Source organism: Marmota flaviventris, chromosome 10 (assembly GCF_047511675.1).
Source record: "Marmota flaviventris isolate mMarFla1 chromosome 10, mMarFla1.hap1, whole genome shotgun sequence".
NCBI classification, from domain to species: Eukaryota; Metazoa; Chordata; class Mammalia; order Rodentia; family Sciuridae; genus Marmota; species Marmota flaviventris.
The window spans coordinates 120,674,513-120,692,490 of record NC_092507.1 but is presented as its reverse complement, the minus strand read 5'-3'; the positions used below and the strand labels follow the sequence as shown (position 1 = coordinate 120,692,490).

Genomic DNA, 17,978 nt, shown 5'->3' with positions numbered 1-17,978 from the left:
ACTGTTGGGGAAAATCTCTAGTGGTGATTGATGAGGGATGAAAAGGGAAACCACTACTGGTCCCCATGGTCCACATATGGGCTGTAGGGGAGGAAGAAGAGCCTTCCCACCATGTTTAAAAAATCCTGTCCAAGGGACCCCCCACAGACGAGTCAGTCCCAGTCCCGAGAAGCTGGAGAAGAACCTCCGAATGCCCAGGCACTGCAGGAGACAGCTACGAAGCAGACACGTCGGCCAGCGATAAAGAACCAGTCAAAACCCCTGCAAGGCCTGGGACAGGATTGGCAGGGGGAGCTACCCTGAAGATGACATCCTTCAAAAGAAAAAGGTCCGCTGTGAGCACCTGCCAAGCCCAGAGAGGCCCCCCAGGTCCATTCAGAACATCTTGGATCCTTCTCTCTCACCCTGTTCAGGTCTTACCCCAAAGAACCAGTGGCCCCCAGGGGACAGAGCGAAGGATTATAGAGACCCCAAGCAGCAGAAAGGATGCCCTTTTCCCATGGAGGTTTCCTGCCTGCAGGGGTCCCAGTGGGGAAAAGGAAATCCAACACCCAATAAAATCAACCTTCTAATTAGTGAAATAAGATTGGTCATGCAATCAGAAGTGACCAGAGAACATATTTCCTAAAAGTCGATGACTTCTGCTAAAACTTTCCTCCCAAGAGAAAAAGAAGAGCCAACCCCTCAGAGGAGGTTTTAAAAAGCATCAAAAGAAGGACTAAAATTGTCTTCTGACTTTACCCTTCAAGTGCTGCTTGTTCAACAAGAGTTACTCAGAACAAGAGTTATACAGAAAACCAGAGAAAGACTTTGCCAAACACAGAGGGAAATACCAGGGAAGTTAAAAACTGTTGCCGGGCAATGATGCACGCCTGTAATCCCAGGGGCTCAGGAGACTGGGGCAGGAGGATCACAAGTTCAAAGCCAGCCTCAGCAACTTAACAAGACCTTGTCTCAAATAAGAATTTTTGTTTTAAAAGGGTTGGAGATGTGAGTTGAGCACACCTGAAGTCAATCCCTGGTACCCACCGCCCAAAAAAAAAAATTGCTGATATTTGAATCTCCTTGGTCTCATAAAATATTGACACATGCACAGGGCCTTTGGGTTTACACAGAAAAACCAATGAATAATTCAATGTGGTTTTGGTCTTAATGTTTAAATTAGTACTTTTATTAATAACATATCAATTCACCCTACTCAGAACTGAAATCTTCCACTAACAGTTAATATTGAAATATCTAACCTTGCTCTGAACACTAGAAAACAGCAGAGAAATGATATAAGAGGTTCAAGGAAAAGTGGGATTTCGTAGCCAAGATCAGAAAATGAGAGATGGAGACAGAGACAGCCAGCAAGCGGAAGGATGAAGAAGTCTGGCCAACACTGTCAAAAACAATGACTCATATGTACAGCGAACATGGAGCCTCATCATGCACAGTATCTCTAATCTTTACAACAGCCCTGTGGATACCGTGAGGCAGTGCAGCGGAGGAGGCACAGGATTTACACTTGGAAATGTGCTTGGCGTGTTATAAGGACTCAATGTATTATCCTAAGACATTTTACAGATAGAGAATTGAGACTTAGAATGGTTAAATAAATGACCCGAAGGTCATTAGATAAGTAAAGGATGAAAGCAAGATTGGAACCCAGGAATCTGACTCTTGGGTCCCTGCTCTTAGCCCCTGATCTAAGCGAGGCTTTGATGCTCACTCATCTCCCTTTGCAGCGTCTGCCCTCTGACCCAGACACCTAAGAAGCCCGTTCTGTGTTTTATCTCAGTAGTGCTTTGCTGCCAACCAGCTGTCCATCAAACCATATGTGAGACCGATAGCCAGGATACTAAGAAAGGAGTGTTTTAAAGACTGAGAAGATGTTGGACAAATTACGTTCCGTTGAAAGTCCAGTGGGTGTTGAACTGTCATTGAAAACTTCTTGAGCAAGAAAGAGGAGAGGGAGGGAAGGAGAGAGGAAGAGATGACTAGTAGAAATCATCTCTTATGGCATTGCTGTCAAAAATGGCTGCCCTCTCCATGTCCAGATGGGTAGTTTGGGTTCAGAGATGCACAGTAGGTGGAGCTGGGTCTCCTAAGTTGGTCGCAATGATTTCTTTTCAACAGCTTTGGGAAGACAGAACTCAGGAACAAAATTACAGAGGAAAGAACATGAGAAATGGTTTGCGCCCAACTTTGGCTCTAACACCAATTATCCTAGGATGTTAAATTCTGGCTCATTCTCCATTACCGTTTGGGTTCATTGGGTTTTTTTAGTTGTATACAGCCATCTTCACTCTCTATGAATACCAAGTAGCTTCTTTGTTAGGATTCTACATCTATGTCTAAGTCCCCACTTAATTTTCCACCCTGACCTCCCCTCACCACCCAGAAGCATCCCCATTACAATCACAAAAATCTAGTGCCCAGCCTGTGGAAAGTTCAGGAAGGAACTCTGAGAAGCAAAGCTTTCTGTCCTAAGGCAGCACCTGGGTCTACCTCACTGATCAGGAGCAGTCGGAGAGCATCAGACCGGTTTTCTACAACACAGAACATTTACCTTGGCTTTCAAGGAGCGGACACTTGATTGAAAAGATGATCAGTAAGTGACCCCCACCCCACACACAAAATTAAACAATTTGTTCAGGGACATTTTTTAAAAATGTGCTAATCCTTAGAATCTCACATTTGAAAAACTGGGAAAAAAGGAGAGTCAGAATGGCTGTGAGCAATCCAGAGGGATTTTTCCAGAAGGTTGCAAGAGGATCAAGGGTCTTGGGAGGCTGGGGAGGCAACAGAGGCCATGGGTAAAGAGTGAGCCAACTTTCCTGCTCCCAGAAATAACGAGCCCCTGACCTTGGAGCTCCGGAGTCTTCACTGCTGCTGCCTGGTTTTTCCAGCACCGATCTTGAGGAACCCAGGAGTGGGTGGGACAGTCAAAGGGTGATCAATCCTGGCTCTATTCTCAGACAAGGGCTTGAGGTGAACTTCGAACCCTGGAGTGACCCAACAATCGCTACTTGTGATGCTATGATGAGGTCACAATGAAGCCTGCCCCTATCCCATCCGCTCAGTTCCTAGAGCTGCACAGAGGAACGAGGGGGAAAATTCACCTTCCCCGTCACATCAGTCGCCTACTTCTCAAGTTCACTACCAACACAAAGGGGTGAGTGGCATCAGGACAACTGGAAACAGCTGCTCTTTTTGCCCCTCCTGTCCTGACAGTGACCTGCAGCATCCCAGGCAGTGAGCAGGGTTGGGAGGGATTTGTTTGGTGACAGTTTCCTGTCCCTTGCAGTAGCAAGAAATTCACCTTGGAGTAGAGAGCCTGAACAATTTTTAGAGTTCGGCCTCCCCCAGAGAGCCGAACTTTTGGGAAAAAAAAAAAAAGCTAAATTAGATACAAATTTTATTTTTTATTTTATATTTATTTTTATTTTCTTTACAGGAACTCAAAGGCATACCAATTAGATCTGATTCGAAGTACTGTCAAAGATTGGAATGCCCTATCCATATCCAGAAACTAAACTTTCCCTAGACAAACACCTAGCTAGGGGCAAACCCAACAGAGGAGGAAATTCGGAATTCCCCTCTGGAAATCACACTCTGTGGTTCTAACATTCATGTTTTTGAGAAATTAAACTTTCCTAATCCCTCTCCTTCTCTCTTCTTCTTCCCTTATCCTAACTCACTGAGTGGAATCTGGGTGGAGGCCGGGGAGGGGGCCGATCTAGAGTGGCCATGGGGTTTGATTACCTTCCCTGGCTCAGTCTTCCAGAGAAGAAATTAATTTTCAAGATTTGGGCAGCTTAAGTAGGACACAGAATTGAAAGAAGAGTCTTGAATTCCAAAGTCCACTAGTGAACTTTCCATTTATCTCCCGAGGGATGGGGAAGTGGCCTTCCAGAAGTTCTTTAAAATCTTTGCTGTGCCAGGAAGACTTTAGAAGGACGATCAGACTTACGGATCCTTGAAATAATGGTTTAAGTGAATTCCCTAAAACACATGATACCAACTACGTGGAAATATAGTTCTCTTCATGGTACTGGGAACTGAACCCAGGGCACTTGACCACTGAGCTTGATCGCCAGCCCTTTTTTTTTTTTTCTTTTTTCTTTTTTACATTTTGAGACCTGGTTTGCTAAGTTGCTAGAGCTGGGGGCTGCGGGTGTGTAACACTGCACCCACCCAGCTGGAAGTACAGTTCTCGTGGAGGTGGGGTGTGGCACATCTCAGCACCCCAGGTTAAGAACTCCCACTAGAGTCTCTGAAATGGAAACAGGATAAGAAAAAGCAATCCGAGTCTGCTACGAGGGTGAGGACAGAGGTTCTAGAGGTTCTAGAGAGGTTCTAGAGCCCCGGCCCAGGCAGGAAGAGTCCTTCAGAACCAGGTGGGAGGAGGTGTGCGGGAGCTGTGCCAGTCCTCTCCTGCCGACAACCTGTCTCGTGTTTCTTTGCAGGGCCTACCTACTCAAGAAACCATGTCGAATGATGATAAGCATAGATCTAGCGAACCCAAGTACTGCGATCCCAGGTGTGAACCAAAGTGTGAGTCCAAATGCCAGCCCAGCTGTCTAAAGAAGCTGCTGCAACGCTGCTCCGACAAGTGCCCGCGAGAAAAGTGCTCACCACCGCCAAAGTGCCCGTGCCCCCCGCCGTGCCCCCCGCCATGCCCCCCGCCATGCCCCCCGCCATGTCCTCCGCCATGCCCCCCACCATGTCCTCCACCATGTCCTCCCAAGCCCTGTCCCAAGCCCTGCTCTCCCAAGTGCCCACCTCCTTGCCCACCTCCTTGCCCACCTCCTTGCCCACCTCCTTGCCCACCCTCAGACTGAAGCACTGTGGGCACCACTAATACCACCACCACCACCACCATCACCACCACCACCACCATCACCATGTGCAATGATCTGGGCTGGACCTGAAACCATGAAGTGATGGCGTGACCAGTAAACTTGTTCCTCTGCTGCACAAGGTGTCTCGGTGTTTGGTGGACGTCAGTCTAGTTTGCTGCTGTTTTAAAGCACAGAGCTACCAAGAGGCAATCCCTGGGGAATGAGGCCAGAACCCCAGACCCTCCACTGCCATGCAACCTTCAAGGACCAGCCCCCTCTTTGTCCCTACCCATCTGTGCTTAGAGAGAGGCGCCTCTTCTGAAGGGTGTCCCCAGGGAACACCAGCCAAGAGTGGGAGAATCGTAGACATGGCAGAGGCTGGTAGAGAGTGTAACCCCAGGAAGCAAAAAAGAGAGGTATGAGGAGGAGAAAGGGGTGGGATGTTGGCAAAAGATCCAGGAAGGCTCAGGAAAAGACCTGGTACCACTTTTGCTGTTGGTGGTCCCACTGCCTAGTGCAGGGATAACACTCATCACACCTGTACTTGACTTCTCTGTACTCCTCCTTCTTGGTGAGGCTGTGAGTCTTCTGAGCACACTGGTCATGTTCTAATGCACCGCTGTGCACACACAAATAGACAGTCTTTAAAAAAAAAAAAAAGAAAGAAAGAAAAGGAGTTGTGTTAGTTGCCTAGATTTGGTACTGAACTATATTTATGTAACATGTCACTATGGAGAGAATTTTTCAGTGAAGGGTACATGGGACCTCTCTATTTGCAATTTTCTGTGAATCCATAATATTTCAAAATAAAAACTCAAATACAAAAAAAAAATAGCTTTGCATTTGGGTAGACCCCAATTAGGGATAAACAGGGAAGGCATTCACAGCCGCCATGTTAGTAGGGATCATTTACAAGGAGTTAAAGTCCATGCCAAACTGGCTTAATTCACAAAAGGGAATCTATTGGTTCATATTACCGAGAATGATATTGGAGGAGGACGTAGAATGAGAACTGCAGAAGCCAGGGCTGCAGGGCCTGGGTGAGTGGATTCACCCTGCCATTTCAGTCTCCCTCGTCCTCCTCAGGTGCTTCCCATTGTCTTCTAGTGCCCCCGTCCTACGGTAAGGTCCTTGACCAGCTGCAGACCCAACGTGTGGACAGGCCGAACACCAGGATGCTTTCCTCCAGGAAAGGAACCTGACCACCTAGAAGGTCATGAGCCCACCCATGACCAAGATAAAACCAGCCGTGAATCACTGCAGCCCACAGTATTTAACAGGAAAAAGGATTCTCTGCTGTCCTGGTAAGAGGTCATGAAAGAGCCCGCTGGTTCTCCATGGAATCAAGGCACATCAACAGCTCTCCATGCTTCTGAGAAGAGTGGACACCTGCGAATGGTTCAGGACAGCACAGAGTGTGCCGGGGACAGATGGTCCAAACTGTGCCTAAGAAAAAGATACCAGGGACCCCTCCTGACCCAGGTCATGGAATCAGCTAGTTGCAGAAGACAATTTTAGCACAAGAAAGCTAGACAAGGTCTTCAGGATGCTGCCCCCTCGTTTTCTAGATGTGAAAACCAGTAGTCACTTTCACTACCATGAAGAGACCCTGGGCTTCAGGGTCTCCTGGCACAGATGGGGGCTGGACCCCCAGGTCCCCATACTCCAAAGCCACATGAAAAGGGCTGCTGGAGGTTGGGGACCTCTGGCTACCTGGGTTAGGGCACTGCAGGACTGTGGTCAACTGTTGATAATAACAGGAGGAAAACACACCTACCCCAAAGGAAATCAAAAAGAAGGAAAGAGGAAGGAGGGGAAGGGAGGAAATGGTAGAGGGGAGGAGGAAGGAGGAGGAAGAGAGAAGAGAATAATGTGACATCCTTTAGCATCTGTTAAATCGCTTTTAAATAATAATCCCAGCCCCCAGTGTCTAAAAAGCGGGCCACTGTTGAGTGGCATGTAAACAAATCCTTTTAGAAAACTCTCAGGCAGAGTGTGGCCCATGGCTGTAATCCCAGCAACTCAGGAGGCTGAGGCAGGAGGAGCTCAAGTTTAAGGTGAGCCTCTGCAACGTAGAGAGACCGTGTCTCAAAATAAAAAAAATAAAAAATAAAAGGACTGGAGCTGTGGCTCAGAGGCAAAGCACCTCTGGGCTCCATCCACAGTGCCAGAAGAAAAAAAAATCATTTAGGAAACAATTTGGCAAATATGGGAATGTATATTAAGAGCATACCACAATCCAGTCTTTGGTTCCCACTTCATTAAACCTAGGCAAAAAAATAATAATAATTTCAAAATGCAGGGGAACTATATTTAAAGGGGTGATCATCATCAAGTAACTTAGAAACAATTTAAATATCATGGTTTGATTACATAAACTTGGACCTGTTATTTAGTAGAATATTTCACGGTTGTTAAAAATTTTCTAAAGAGAAAAAAGTAAGACCTCAACTGGACATACAGCATATAGCAATTATCTTTAGCCAGAACTTCTGTCAATAATAGCAACAAGGAAATTTGTGGGTGTTCTCATTATTGGAGGGTTGTAGGTTATGGATGACAAGTATTTTCACTTTCACCGATTCCTGGATTCTCATCAATGTGCTTTCATTTGTTTTGTAACATGGATACTTCAGAGGGGTCCCCCAGGAGTCCTGGAAAGACTTGGGGAAGAAGATCACCTAGGGAGCATGCACCCTGGGGAAGGGACCTCACCCTGGCTCCCTCCTTCCTGGCATAGGATCTCAGCCCCGGGCCTCCAGGGGGGTTCCCTGAGAACACGGGTCAGAGGCTGAGGCCTTCCGGGTCTGAGAACTCCGGGCACAGACTGGGAGGAAGCCAGTTCTAAGAACATGAAAGTGCTCCTTGCCAATGTCGTTCTTATTTCTCTCTCCCGTGTCCATGAAACCAAAGATAGACATCTTCTAATGGCTACTTTCCCAGGAAAGAACCGGATCAAAGGCAATTCTGGGGAAGATGGCTAGAATGCGATGAGGGCTCCACCTCTCCACAGAATGCTGTAATTACTCCAAGCCCCAGCGGCGGTCACCAGGGCTCCGCCTCAAACAGTAGAGGTTGTGTAAATAAGCAACACCTGAAGAGTGACATCACCAGATCTGTGTAGCACCAACCGGATGGTGCCCAGATAACGAGGCAAGGCAGGACTAGGCTCCTCCTCGCGTGGCAAAGCAGTCGTGAGGGTCCAGCCAGACAGTCCCGAAAGGAGACACCACCATAGGATCCCCTGGACTGTACCTTCTCAAGAATCGGCAAGAACAGAGCTGGCCTGGATGAGAGGCCTTCCAGGCTTTTCCAAACCTGGACAGCTGGAGGCAACCGGCTTAGAGCTGAGCGAAGGCTCTCATAGGGCTGGGCACAGTGTCACGAGAATGTCTGGCTTTGAAGCTGAAAGAGACCTTAGTGGCATCTGCGAGGTCCACATGCGAATGGCACCTGGGGAGATGGCAAGATAGAGGTCATTATCACACCAGCCCCTAGTTTTCCTGCCCTGCTTCCACATGACCCAAGGTCCCAGCTCAGGGACACAAGCAAAGGCCCATTCTGGAAGACTTCACTGATAATCAGTCATACCTGCTTCTATGTCACAGCTGTTGGTGCTCAGCCAAAAAAAGAAAAAAAAAAAAAATCGGTAAATATGGCAAAGCCATTTGCCAAACACAAAGATTCTTCAAGTCTCAGAAGGTTTGAACTGATGGTAAAATATAGGCCAGGATGTGTCTTCCAGATGTATGAAACCTACTCCCTCCTCTCACCTCCTGAGCCATGTGCTCTCTCCTGGGCTCAAAGGGAATTCCACTCAGACAGAGGACCGGTGGCTTCTTCCGACAGGAATGCCCTGGTCGTCTCTCACCCACACCACTGGAAGCTCTTACCGGTTTTCAGTGCTCACCTTCCTCCAGGTCTAGCTCCACTGAGTCCAACCAAGAAGCAGTGCTAGGGCTCAAAACCAAGCACAACACTCTCCTCCTAAATTTTTAAGGAGGCCCCCTCCCCTTTGCCTACAGAGCACTTCAAATGACCTGACCTGTCCTACAAAAGTCTTCAGGCGAGGGCCCCAGCCTCCTTCCGCAGCCTTAGCTCACCACTTCCCCATCTCCTTCTAGAACTTGGCAGGCCAGGGGCAGGTTTCTGCTGACATTTCAGACCCACGGCAGAGTCTCTGGCCTTCCTGACTTTATATGTGCTTCTCCAATTCTTCCTCCACTGAGTCCTCCTCTAAATGATCCAGATGAGCAAATCCTCATCTTTTAACTCAATTCGGGGGTCCCTTGCTCCAAGAAGCTTCTCCGCCTCCCACCCCCAGGGCAGGCAAGAGGTCCCTTCCTGAGCCCTGACAGCACCCACACCTTCCTCCCTGGGATGCTTCTCATACCACGTTCTGGTCACCTGTTGATCATCTGACTCTCTCCCTAGACCTAACCTCTCCAAGATGACAGCCAGGCACAGGAAGCCGACAGTCAGTAACAGTAAATGAGTAGGTTCTCGGTGGCACTGGGGGGCACTTTCCCAAAAAGGGGTGAGTGGCCCTGGACTAAGCTTCTGTCCCCTGTGCTCCCCGACCTGACTACATGGTCATCCTCAGAATCTGGCAGTGGGAAGACAGGGGAAGGAACTGACTATGGGGGCCTGAGGCTGAAAGAAAGGCAGCCTAGTCTTGGTCCCAGTCCTGTCCTTGGCCACCTTCTCGTTAGGCCACAAGATGCTGGTCCTGCCTGGCCCTCTCCAGGGACGACCGTGCAGGCTTCCCGGAGCCGTTTCTCCCCTGGGAAGGCAGCAGGGTGAAGGGAAAGAGCGTGACATCACACAGGTATCAAGTTAGCTCTGCACTGACCCACTGTGTAGCCCCGGAAAGTTGTTCAGCCTCAGTGAGAGGAAAGGTCTCAGCTTCTTCACCGGAAGGATGAGACAGAAATTCCATCGAGGGACGAGAGTGGAGTGATCGTGTGAAAAAAAATCATGCACGGGAAACTGAGCTTAGAACGCCAGGTGCCAATGATACCTGAAAACCTGAGTCAACGCAGAGTCCTGTCCCATCTACCTGAGCAAGAGATGCTTGCCATCTGCTGTGTGAAGCCACAGGTTGGAGGAGGAGGGAATTCCAGGAAGGGGTGACAAATGTCTTTGAAGGCAAATAGAGAGCCCTTCCCTCTACTCCATTCCCAAGTTAGGCTCCTTGAGGAGCCAGAGGGAGACTTTTGCATCTCTGAATTATCAGAGCTGCATGTGGCATTTAGGACTCTCTGTGACCGAGGGAGGAAGCTAAGATCCAGAGAGGGAGACAACTAAGTCACCGGGGAGTTGGTTGTCAGAAGAGTCTAAGATTTCTAACCCAGATTTAAGATGATCAAAAGGGAAAAGAACGAAGTCCAACAGCAAACCTAAGCCATTTGGAAATATCATTTCTCCCCTTTGCCTGTCTCAGGGGCCCTTAACCTGGGGTCCCTGGTCCCCTGAAGGTGAAGACATGTACATATGTTTATCTTCTCATGTTCCCCAAACTGTTAGGAGCCACGGTTGGTCTGCATCCTTGATGTCTTTTTGAAACTTAAGACTCCCCAACTTAGCGATGCCCGTTGTCCAAACCAGACACGAGCTCTCGACAGGACCTTGAACGAGGCCTCAGCATTTGCAGGTGATGGCTCGTTCTGTGCCTCTCGTATAAAGCACGTGCTGGGATTGCAGCAAGGAAGTGCAATCAGGTGGCCTCTTATATCCCCCCTGGCCCCAGGAGCCTGTGACCCGCGCGGCTCTGACTCACACCCCCTGTGTAGGTGACACAAAGAGAAGGGAAGGGAGAGGAACGGTGGATTCTCGCCCAGGAATTCACAAGCTGGGTAAGCTCTCCAGAGGCACCTGCTCCCCGGGAGACAGGATGAGCGGCATTCTGTGCGGTTCGGCTTCATCGGCCCACTACCCTGTAATATGCAGCCCAGTGAATCAGAGGAGTCTGGGAACTTTTATGATCTCAACAAAGCAGATAGTTATTTGATGGGAACAGGGGGGAAAACAATGTCCTGCATACACCTGAGTCTATTCTGCTGACCCTAATTAGGCCCTGGCTCCCAGTAATGACAGCTCCAGAGTCTGAAATCTGAAATCTCAGATGGCATTAAATCAGATTATCCCAACTCTCCCTGGAGGGCTGGGGACAGCCAGAGAAACTAATTAGTCATCTTATCTTAAGATGTTGGGGGCAGGGCGATCTCCCCAAAGCTATTCAAGCCACAGCCCCGATACTGGGCCACTAAGATTGATTCTTGAGGGGCTTAAATCCCAAATACTCCGGTTCTGTACCTAGGAAAAGCCACCTGGCTGGGCCCCTGCTGCATACAGAGGATGAAAGACTGGGTCTTTCTGTGGGAACATTATAACCCCATCAAGGAGGAAGGGGCCATACACACACGCATCCACGTACAAAGTCACACAGATACCTGGGTTCGCCATTCATGGCCACCTTGTAGTGTCACAGAATGTCAGAGCTGGAATGGATCCTTCTAAAACTTTTGTATTTGAATAACAATAAAACTGCGGGTGTAGCTCAGTGGTAGAGCACTTGCCTACCTTGCACAAGGCCCTGGGTTTTATTCCTAGTACTAAAGGGGAAAGAAAATCCAGACCAGAGAGGATCAGGAGCTGGCAAGAGTTCATACATCTTACACCGATGAAGCCAGGTAATACACTGTCTAGGCATCACATTGATTAGAAAAGTACAAGTCAAAGACCAAATGTTGAAGTGACAGTAAAGGACATAGAACAAGGAGAACTGGGGCAATCAAGACAGACTTCACGGAGGAGGTGAGTCCTGAACCAATAAGATTGCACTAACATCCTGTATGTAGCTCTATGGCCTGAGTGTCAGTGTATATGTTCTCTAATTGATTGCTCACAAAAAAAATCTATGAAATGGTATTTTACCTTCTCCAAAGGAAGAAATTGAGGCTCTGGGAAGCTATATTCAGTATTACACATACTCTATGTAATAGAGCCAGTCCTGGGCCCAGAATTCAGTTATTTTTCAAGATGCCTGTGTCTCCTTTACCAAAAGCTAGCCTTTGTCTGAGGGTACTGCTTTGACAATAGAAAATATACTTAAATGAGGGAATGCTAAGATGAGATTTCACTTGTTTACTGACTTCCCCCTTCAGAGTTCCCAAGAGCCTCAGACATTGAAGATGTATGTGTTCTTACTGCTGCTATAACAAGTTATCACAAAGGGAAGGGCTTGAAACAACAAGAATGTACAGTATTATAGCTCTAGAGGTCAGAATGCTGCTCCGGCTTCTGGAGATCCATGCTGTCCTTCCATTTTCAAAGTCCGCAGTAGCCAGTCAAGTACGTCTTTCACATTGGACACTGACTCTTATGCCCCCTCTTTCCACTCTATTTTCCTTTTTGTTAATCAGTGCATTTCAGTTATACATAACTGTGGGATTCATTTTGACATATTTATAAATGCATATAACAGAATTTGCTTCGTTCCAGTCCCCAGTATGACCCCTTCCCTCTCCTCTTCCCTCCCGATTCCCTTCCTCTATTCCACTAGTCTTCCTTCTATTAATTTTTTAACAGATGCATTATAGTTGTACATCAAAGTGGAATCTGTTGTGGTCTGCTCATTCCTGCACATAGCACAGTTTGGTCAGCCCCCTCCCACAGTTCCCCCCTTTCCCATCCCTCCTCCCTCTCCCTCGTTCCTCTTTCTTGACTCCCTGATATCCCTTATGTCTTCCTAGGACCCCCCCCCCTTTTTGAATTCCTTATTTCCCTCTAGCTTCCTCATCTAAGAGAAAATGTCGACCTCTTGGCTTTATAAATCTGGCTTCGTTCACTCAGCATGGTGTTCTCAGTTCCATCCACTCACCAGCAAGTAACACATTTCATTCTTCCTTATGTCCAAGTAAAACTCATTTTAAGGATCTTTGTGAGTACACTGGTCCCTCCTAGATAATCCAGGATAATCTCTCTATTTCAAGGTCATAACACATAACACAGATTCTAGGGACTAGTGTGCGGACAACTTTGGGAGGCCACTATTCTGCCTTCCACAGGACTTTTGGGGTCAATTTTAAGAATGTTCCATCATTAATCAATTCAATGCGAGGCAGGGAAGCCTTCTAGAGAAGTCACACTCTGGGTTTTATCTAACTGGATTCACCCACGACCTGAGCACATGAGACCTGGTTGCTCCATTGTTCTGCTCATCACTCCTTCGCCTACTTTTCCTTGGGCTCAACCAAAGCCACAGAAGTGTATATGGCACAGCAAGGTCATCTCTCTTATGCATCTGCTTCAGAAAAAATTCTGGAAATCCTAATCAGGCCTCCCCACTCATCACCCATGCCTTTCCTAAGTCAGCCTCGGATTCTCGTTTCCTCTCACCTGGGCCTCGGTACTTCAACAGCCTCCTGACAAGACTCCTTCCTTCTTCGAGGCTGATTGGAATGCCCTTGTCCGAGGTCCTTGCCTAGGTGATTCCTACTGTCCGGTAAGACATAGCGCATATTTCTTCTCCTGAAGTCTTCCGGGACCTTCCACTCAAGATCAATGAGGGGTTTTCCTTCTGAGACGTGGGGACTGGCCTCTTCCTATCTTCTTCAGGAAACTGTGAACTGCTTAAAACCCAGGCCACGAATGACTGAAAGAATAAATTAATAAATTCAGTGGTAAAGAATCTCCTGCCCTCTAGGACCCAGGAGAGTTGCTCTGTGTCTTAAACCCCATTCCACAGAAAAGACAAAGGAGACAGCGAGGGAGAGAAAGAATAGGGGAAAACAGGAAAAGGATGGGAGGGAGGGAGAGAAAAGAGAAAGGAGAAGAGCCTCTCCACCCTGTGCAGCACCCCGAGTCCCCAGCTGACCTTGGATCTTCAGATGGACCCACAGGAATTCCACATTCTTCCCCAGGCCTCTGTCTCCCACCGGGTCACCAAGCGCGGCCCATCAATCCTACCTGCACCAGTCCTAAAAGCCCAAAGTACCACTTGGTCTCCCCAGCTCACCTTTTAAGAACTTTTCAGTCATCACGCATCCCAAACCAATAAAAACGGTCAAAGGCACTCCTTATTTTACCTATTTCTTAGGAAACGACCTAAACCGACCTCTTTCAAGTTAAGGTTTTAATTGGACCTAAAGTTCATGGGAGGAGTGGAGCATCATCATTTATAAAGTCCCTGGGATTTGGTCAAAGTTAGCAAACACAAAGCCTCTACTTTGTGGACGAGGGGCGTCTTTCATTACTAATCTTTAACCATTTTCCATTGAAGGAGAACGTCCCCTATTCCCCACTGTCTCCCACACCCTCCCATTCCTTCATTAATGCTAACCACATCAGTACTCATCTGCCTTCCATCCTCTTCCACTGACTATACCCAGGGCATAGCTTCTACGCTCTGGAAACTTACAACCCAGGAAAATCATACGATCTTGCACACAAATGACAGGAATTCCTAATAGCAACAATGCATGGCATAAAAATAGCACAAACACGAGATGCCCTAGGAGTTTGCGAAGAGAGGAATTTATTTCTGGTTTACAGAAACCAGAAAAGGCTCTTGGGTGATGATAGACCCGAGTGGAACTTTCAGAATGCTCAGCGTTTCAGCAGACACAGGGAAGGACAGCACCTCGGGTGGACTCAACCAGGGTGTAGAGGTGGAGAGAACTGGGTGTGTTTGCTTTGAAACTTTTCCTTTCATCCCTTGGATTTTATTGACCTGAATTCCAAGAAAAAGCTTTCCAGAAAGTAAGGAGACAGACTGACCTTGTTCCAACCTGTCTTCTGGGTCACTATGAAAACTCCGCGAGCAACTCCACTTTCAGAAGTCTGTCATAAATCAAGGTTGAGAAGATGACGATGGCCTGCCCTCTCCCGCCTTTCTCATCCCCTCCACCCCACTTCCCAGCCCAAGAGCAACAAATCACTCCAACTTCCCTCAGGACCTTTATGCAGAAAAAGCACTCTATCCAGAAGACTGTCGGCCCCTGGTTTGCTTGGAACCACATGATGCTCCATCTTCTTTGGGTCTGGAAGAATAACTTTCCAGGCTCCATGAAGAGGCATCCAATGGATAGGCCATGTAATCCCCTGGCCCAGACAGACCCCGGGCCTTAGAAAAGTCTTCCCATTGGTGAAGATGAGATGAGCAAGGTGGATCTTATCTTTCACCACATCCGGAGCCAGTTTGGGCAGACCAAGAACATCAACCCTGGTTTAACAGACTGAGATAACATTTGATGAACATTCTTTTCCTGCTGCCACTGATGGAAAAGATCTGAGAGGTGCCCCTCCCTGCTGAGGTCTGGTGAGGACCCAGAGGCCAAAATGCAGGCTGATTAACAGGCATCCCAAGCAGTGACTCAAACCCTTCGTGATTTCAGAGGAAGCTCGTTATGGTGACTCCACAATTAGGACCTCAACCCACGTGGCCTGTCGGTCCTGCAGGAAGCCAGACCAAGGACTATATAAACGTCCCCACCTTGCCTGGCTCTGCCATCCAGATCCTTGGTTGAGTCTCGTTGAAGACAGGTAAGTGGGGGTATCTGTGCGCTCGCTCTCTCTCTCTCTCTCTCTCTCTCTCTCTCTCTCTCTCCCCTACTGCATCTTTGGGAAGCCCCTGTTCTGCTCCTCCCTTGCAGGGTATTTGCTTCTGATTTTTGAAGTGGTTTGCCATTTCTTGGGCTTCTCAAACCATTCTGTCTAGTCTCTTTTCACCTGACTCCAAAAGGATCAGTCAAGTTGAATAGAAAGGTAAGTTCTATGGGGAGACTAGGGTTTCGGGGTATGACTATCCAAACAAAAGTCTGTTTCCAGCTCAGAGACAGGTGTCACAAGGAACTGAGACCGCGATAGAAGGAGAAATAAGGATTAATAATCATTTATTCCCCGTCACTGTCTCAACTTTTTATGCCTCGCCTGTTTCCAGTCTGGGACTTTTAATGCAGAGCATTTCAAAGCTGGTGTTTGTTTCAGATCCTACAAATCACCCTAAAATGTCCTTCAGTGACCAGCAGTGCAAGCAGCCGTGTGCACCCCCTCCGTGTCTGCAAAAGACCCAAGAGCGGTGCCAGGCCCAGGCTGAGGTGGTGTGCCTCCCCCCACGCCAGGACCCCTGCCAAGAGAAGTGCCCAGCACAAGCTCAGGAGGTGTGTCTTCCTCAGTGCCAGGAGTTAAGCCAAGAAAATTGCCCACAACAAGGCCAAGACCCATGCCTACCTCCATGCCAAGACCAATGTCTGCCTCAGTGTGTGGAGCCGTGCCAGGAGCCTGCCCAGACGAAGTGTGTGGAGGTTTGCCCACAGAAGGTCCAGGAGAAGTGTTCATCCCCTGGCAAGGGGAAGTAGCTGCTCCTATGCCATCTGGGGCCAAGAAGATGGCCCACAGAAAAAATCCAACCCCAGCCCCTGCTCTGGTGACCTTCTCCTGTGGGTGTCCCTGTGGGCAATGTACCCTCTGGCCTTCTGGCCTCCTCAGTATTCTAGGACTTGATCCGTGTCTCTGAAGACAGTTCTCTCCGTGTTTCATCAGCCTCCATGAATGAGTATTGTTCTCGGCCGTCGTGGAAGGGCTCAAATGTAGAAAAGGTGTAGTTAACAAGGGACACCACTGAAGCCAAGCACAGTCCTTTGAGCCAAAAATCCACCTAAACCTGGGCTTGTAATGACCAAGAACTCCTTCGTCTTCCACAGCGGCAGGCACTCATTCAAGCCTCAAAACCATCTGAACTTGACGGACTTTGCACTTATCATCACCACCACGACCATGGGTGTCCCGAAGAGGAGGTTGGTGGTGGTGCAGAGATCAGAAACTAAGTCATTTTGTCTCTGCATCCTGAGAGCCAGTGATTGGACATTGCAATGTTGGGTGTGTTTTTTTAAAAAAAAAAATGAAACAAAAGTATGTAAACGATTGAGTCCAAATAGCCCAAAAAGAAATACAAATGGGATGTTTGGGTCCTTGCCAATCTTTGAGCTTCCTAGCAGGTCTGTTTGGGGCCCTTGATTTTCACCATGTACGCTCTTTACGGATGTGATTTGTGTCCCTCTGATATGAGCTGGTCTGCTCTCCAGCTTCCTTACCTTCTTCTCCCTGGTGAAGGTAACGTACATACAATAAAGCTGATCCTGAGTCTGATTCTGACTTGACACGTGCTCGTTCCTTTCTACCTCCCATCGCCTGATGTCCCTGTGGTCATCATTGTATTCCATTTGGGAGGGAAATCCAAGTGGGAATAAAAAGTAGACATCACAGGGACAACAAAAGGCCTTCCTCCAGGTCCCTGACCACCCCACAGAGCCTTCCTCCAGGTGCCTGACCACCCCACAGAGCCTTCCTCCAGGTCCCTGACCACCCCACAGAGCCTTCCTCCAGGTCCCTGGCCACCCACTCACCTCCTCTTCAAGGCTCACCCATGAGGAAGCTCAGCATGAGGCTGGGACCAGCCACCCTCAACCCAGACCCAGGGTTACTTCCTCTACAACATCTTCCCTCTCTGAGTCTCGATTTTCGGAGGAAAGGGCTGACATGGGGAGGAGGGAAATGGCGGGGAAGAGGCATCCCAAATCCACCCACACACCTACACGCACAGCATCAGTGTGAGAGGGAAGAACTAAACATGCCTCTGGGGAGAACAGGCTTGAGGACCAAAGTAGTCTGCCCTGCCATCTGGCCAGCTTTCAGAAAAGCCAGACAGCCTAGGTCACCTGGCTGTACCCTGTCACTCTTCTGCCTGGGGAGGAAGCATAGGCTGCGACCTCGGGTTGTGTGAAAGGGCTGAGAAGTTCAGGCCTGACCTGAAAGAGCCAAACATCTGCCTCCTCAGCAGTGTCCAGAGGTGTGACCTGGGCCCAGAGGAAGGGCCAGGTCAAGGGCCAGCCTCCTGAGGGGTGAAGGGGCCCTCCTGATCCATCCCCTGGCCACACTCCCTACCCAGTCCATGTGAGGAGAAACCGCAGGTCAGCCTCTCCCTGAAGGCTCCTGAAGCCCACTTCTCAGAGGTTTGGCTGAACTGAGGACCTTTCATCTCTGAGTCAGACTGGCCTCCCCATCTTAGAGATCATTCTGGAATAAGATAGAACCGTGGCATTCTTTGGGGGAAGATTTCAAAAGGCAACACGGAGCATCCCACACTCC

General features: G+C 48.5%; 2 protein-coding genes across 2 annotated transcripts; both read left to right on the top strand.

Annotated features, from left to right (window-relative positions):
- The first annotated feature begins 4,475 nt into the window (after positions 1-4,475).
- Lelp1 (late cornified envelope like proline rich 1) lies at positions 4,476-4,829 on the top strand. The gene has a single exon (XM_027920813.2). It carries the CDS (start codon positions 4,476-4,478, stop codon positions 4,827-4,829), a length of 354 nt encoding a protein of 117 aa, XP_027776614.2.
- An 11,009-nt stretch (positions 4,830-15,838) lies between these two features.
- Prr9 (proline rich 9) lies at positions 15,839-16,189 on the top strand. The gene has a single exon (XM_027920780.2). The coding sequence runs from the start codon at positions 15,839-15,841 to the stop codon at positions 16,187-16,189; it is 351 nt and encodes a 116-aa protein (XP_027776581.1).
- Positions 16,190-17,978: the final 1,789 nt, after the last annotated feature.

What these genes read in the sequence shown, in the direction of transcription:
- Lelp1 (XM_027920813.2), top strand. Translation starts at nt 4,476, where the DNA reads ATGTCGAATGATGATAAGCATAGATCTAGCGAACCCAAGTACTGCGAT.
- Prr9 (XM_027920780.2), top strand. Translation starts at nt 15,839, where the DNA reads ATGTCCTTCAGTGACCAGCAGTGCAAGCAGCCGTGTGCACCCCCTCCG.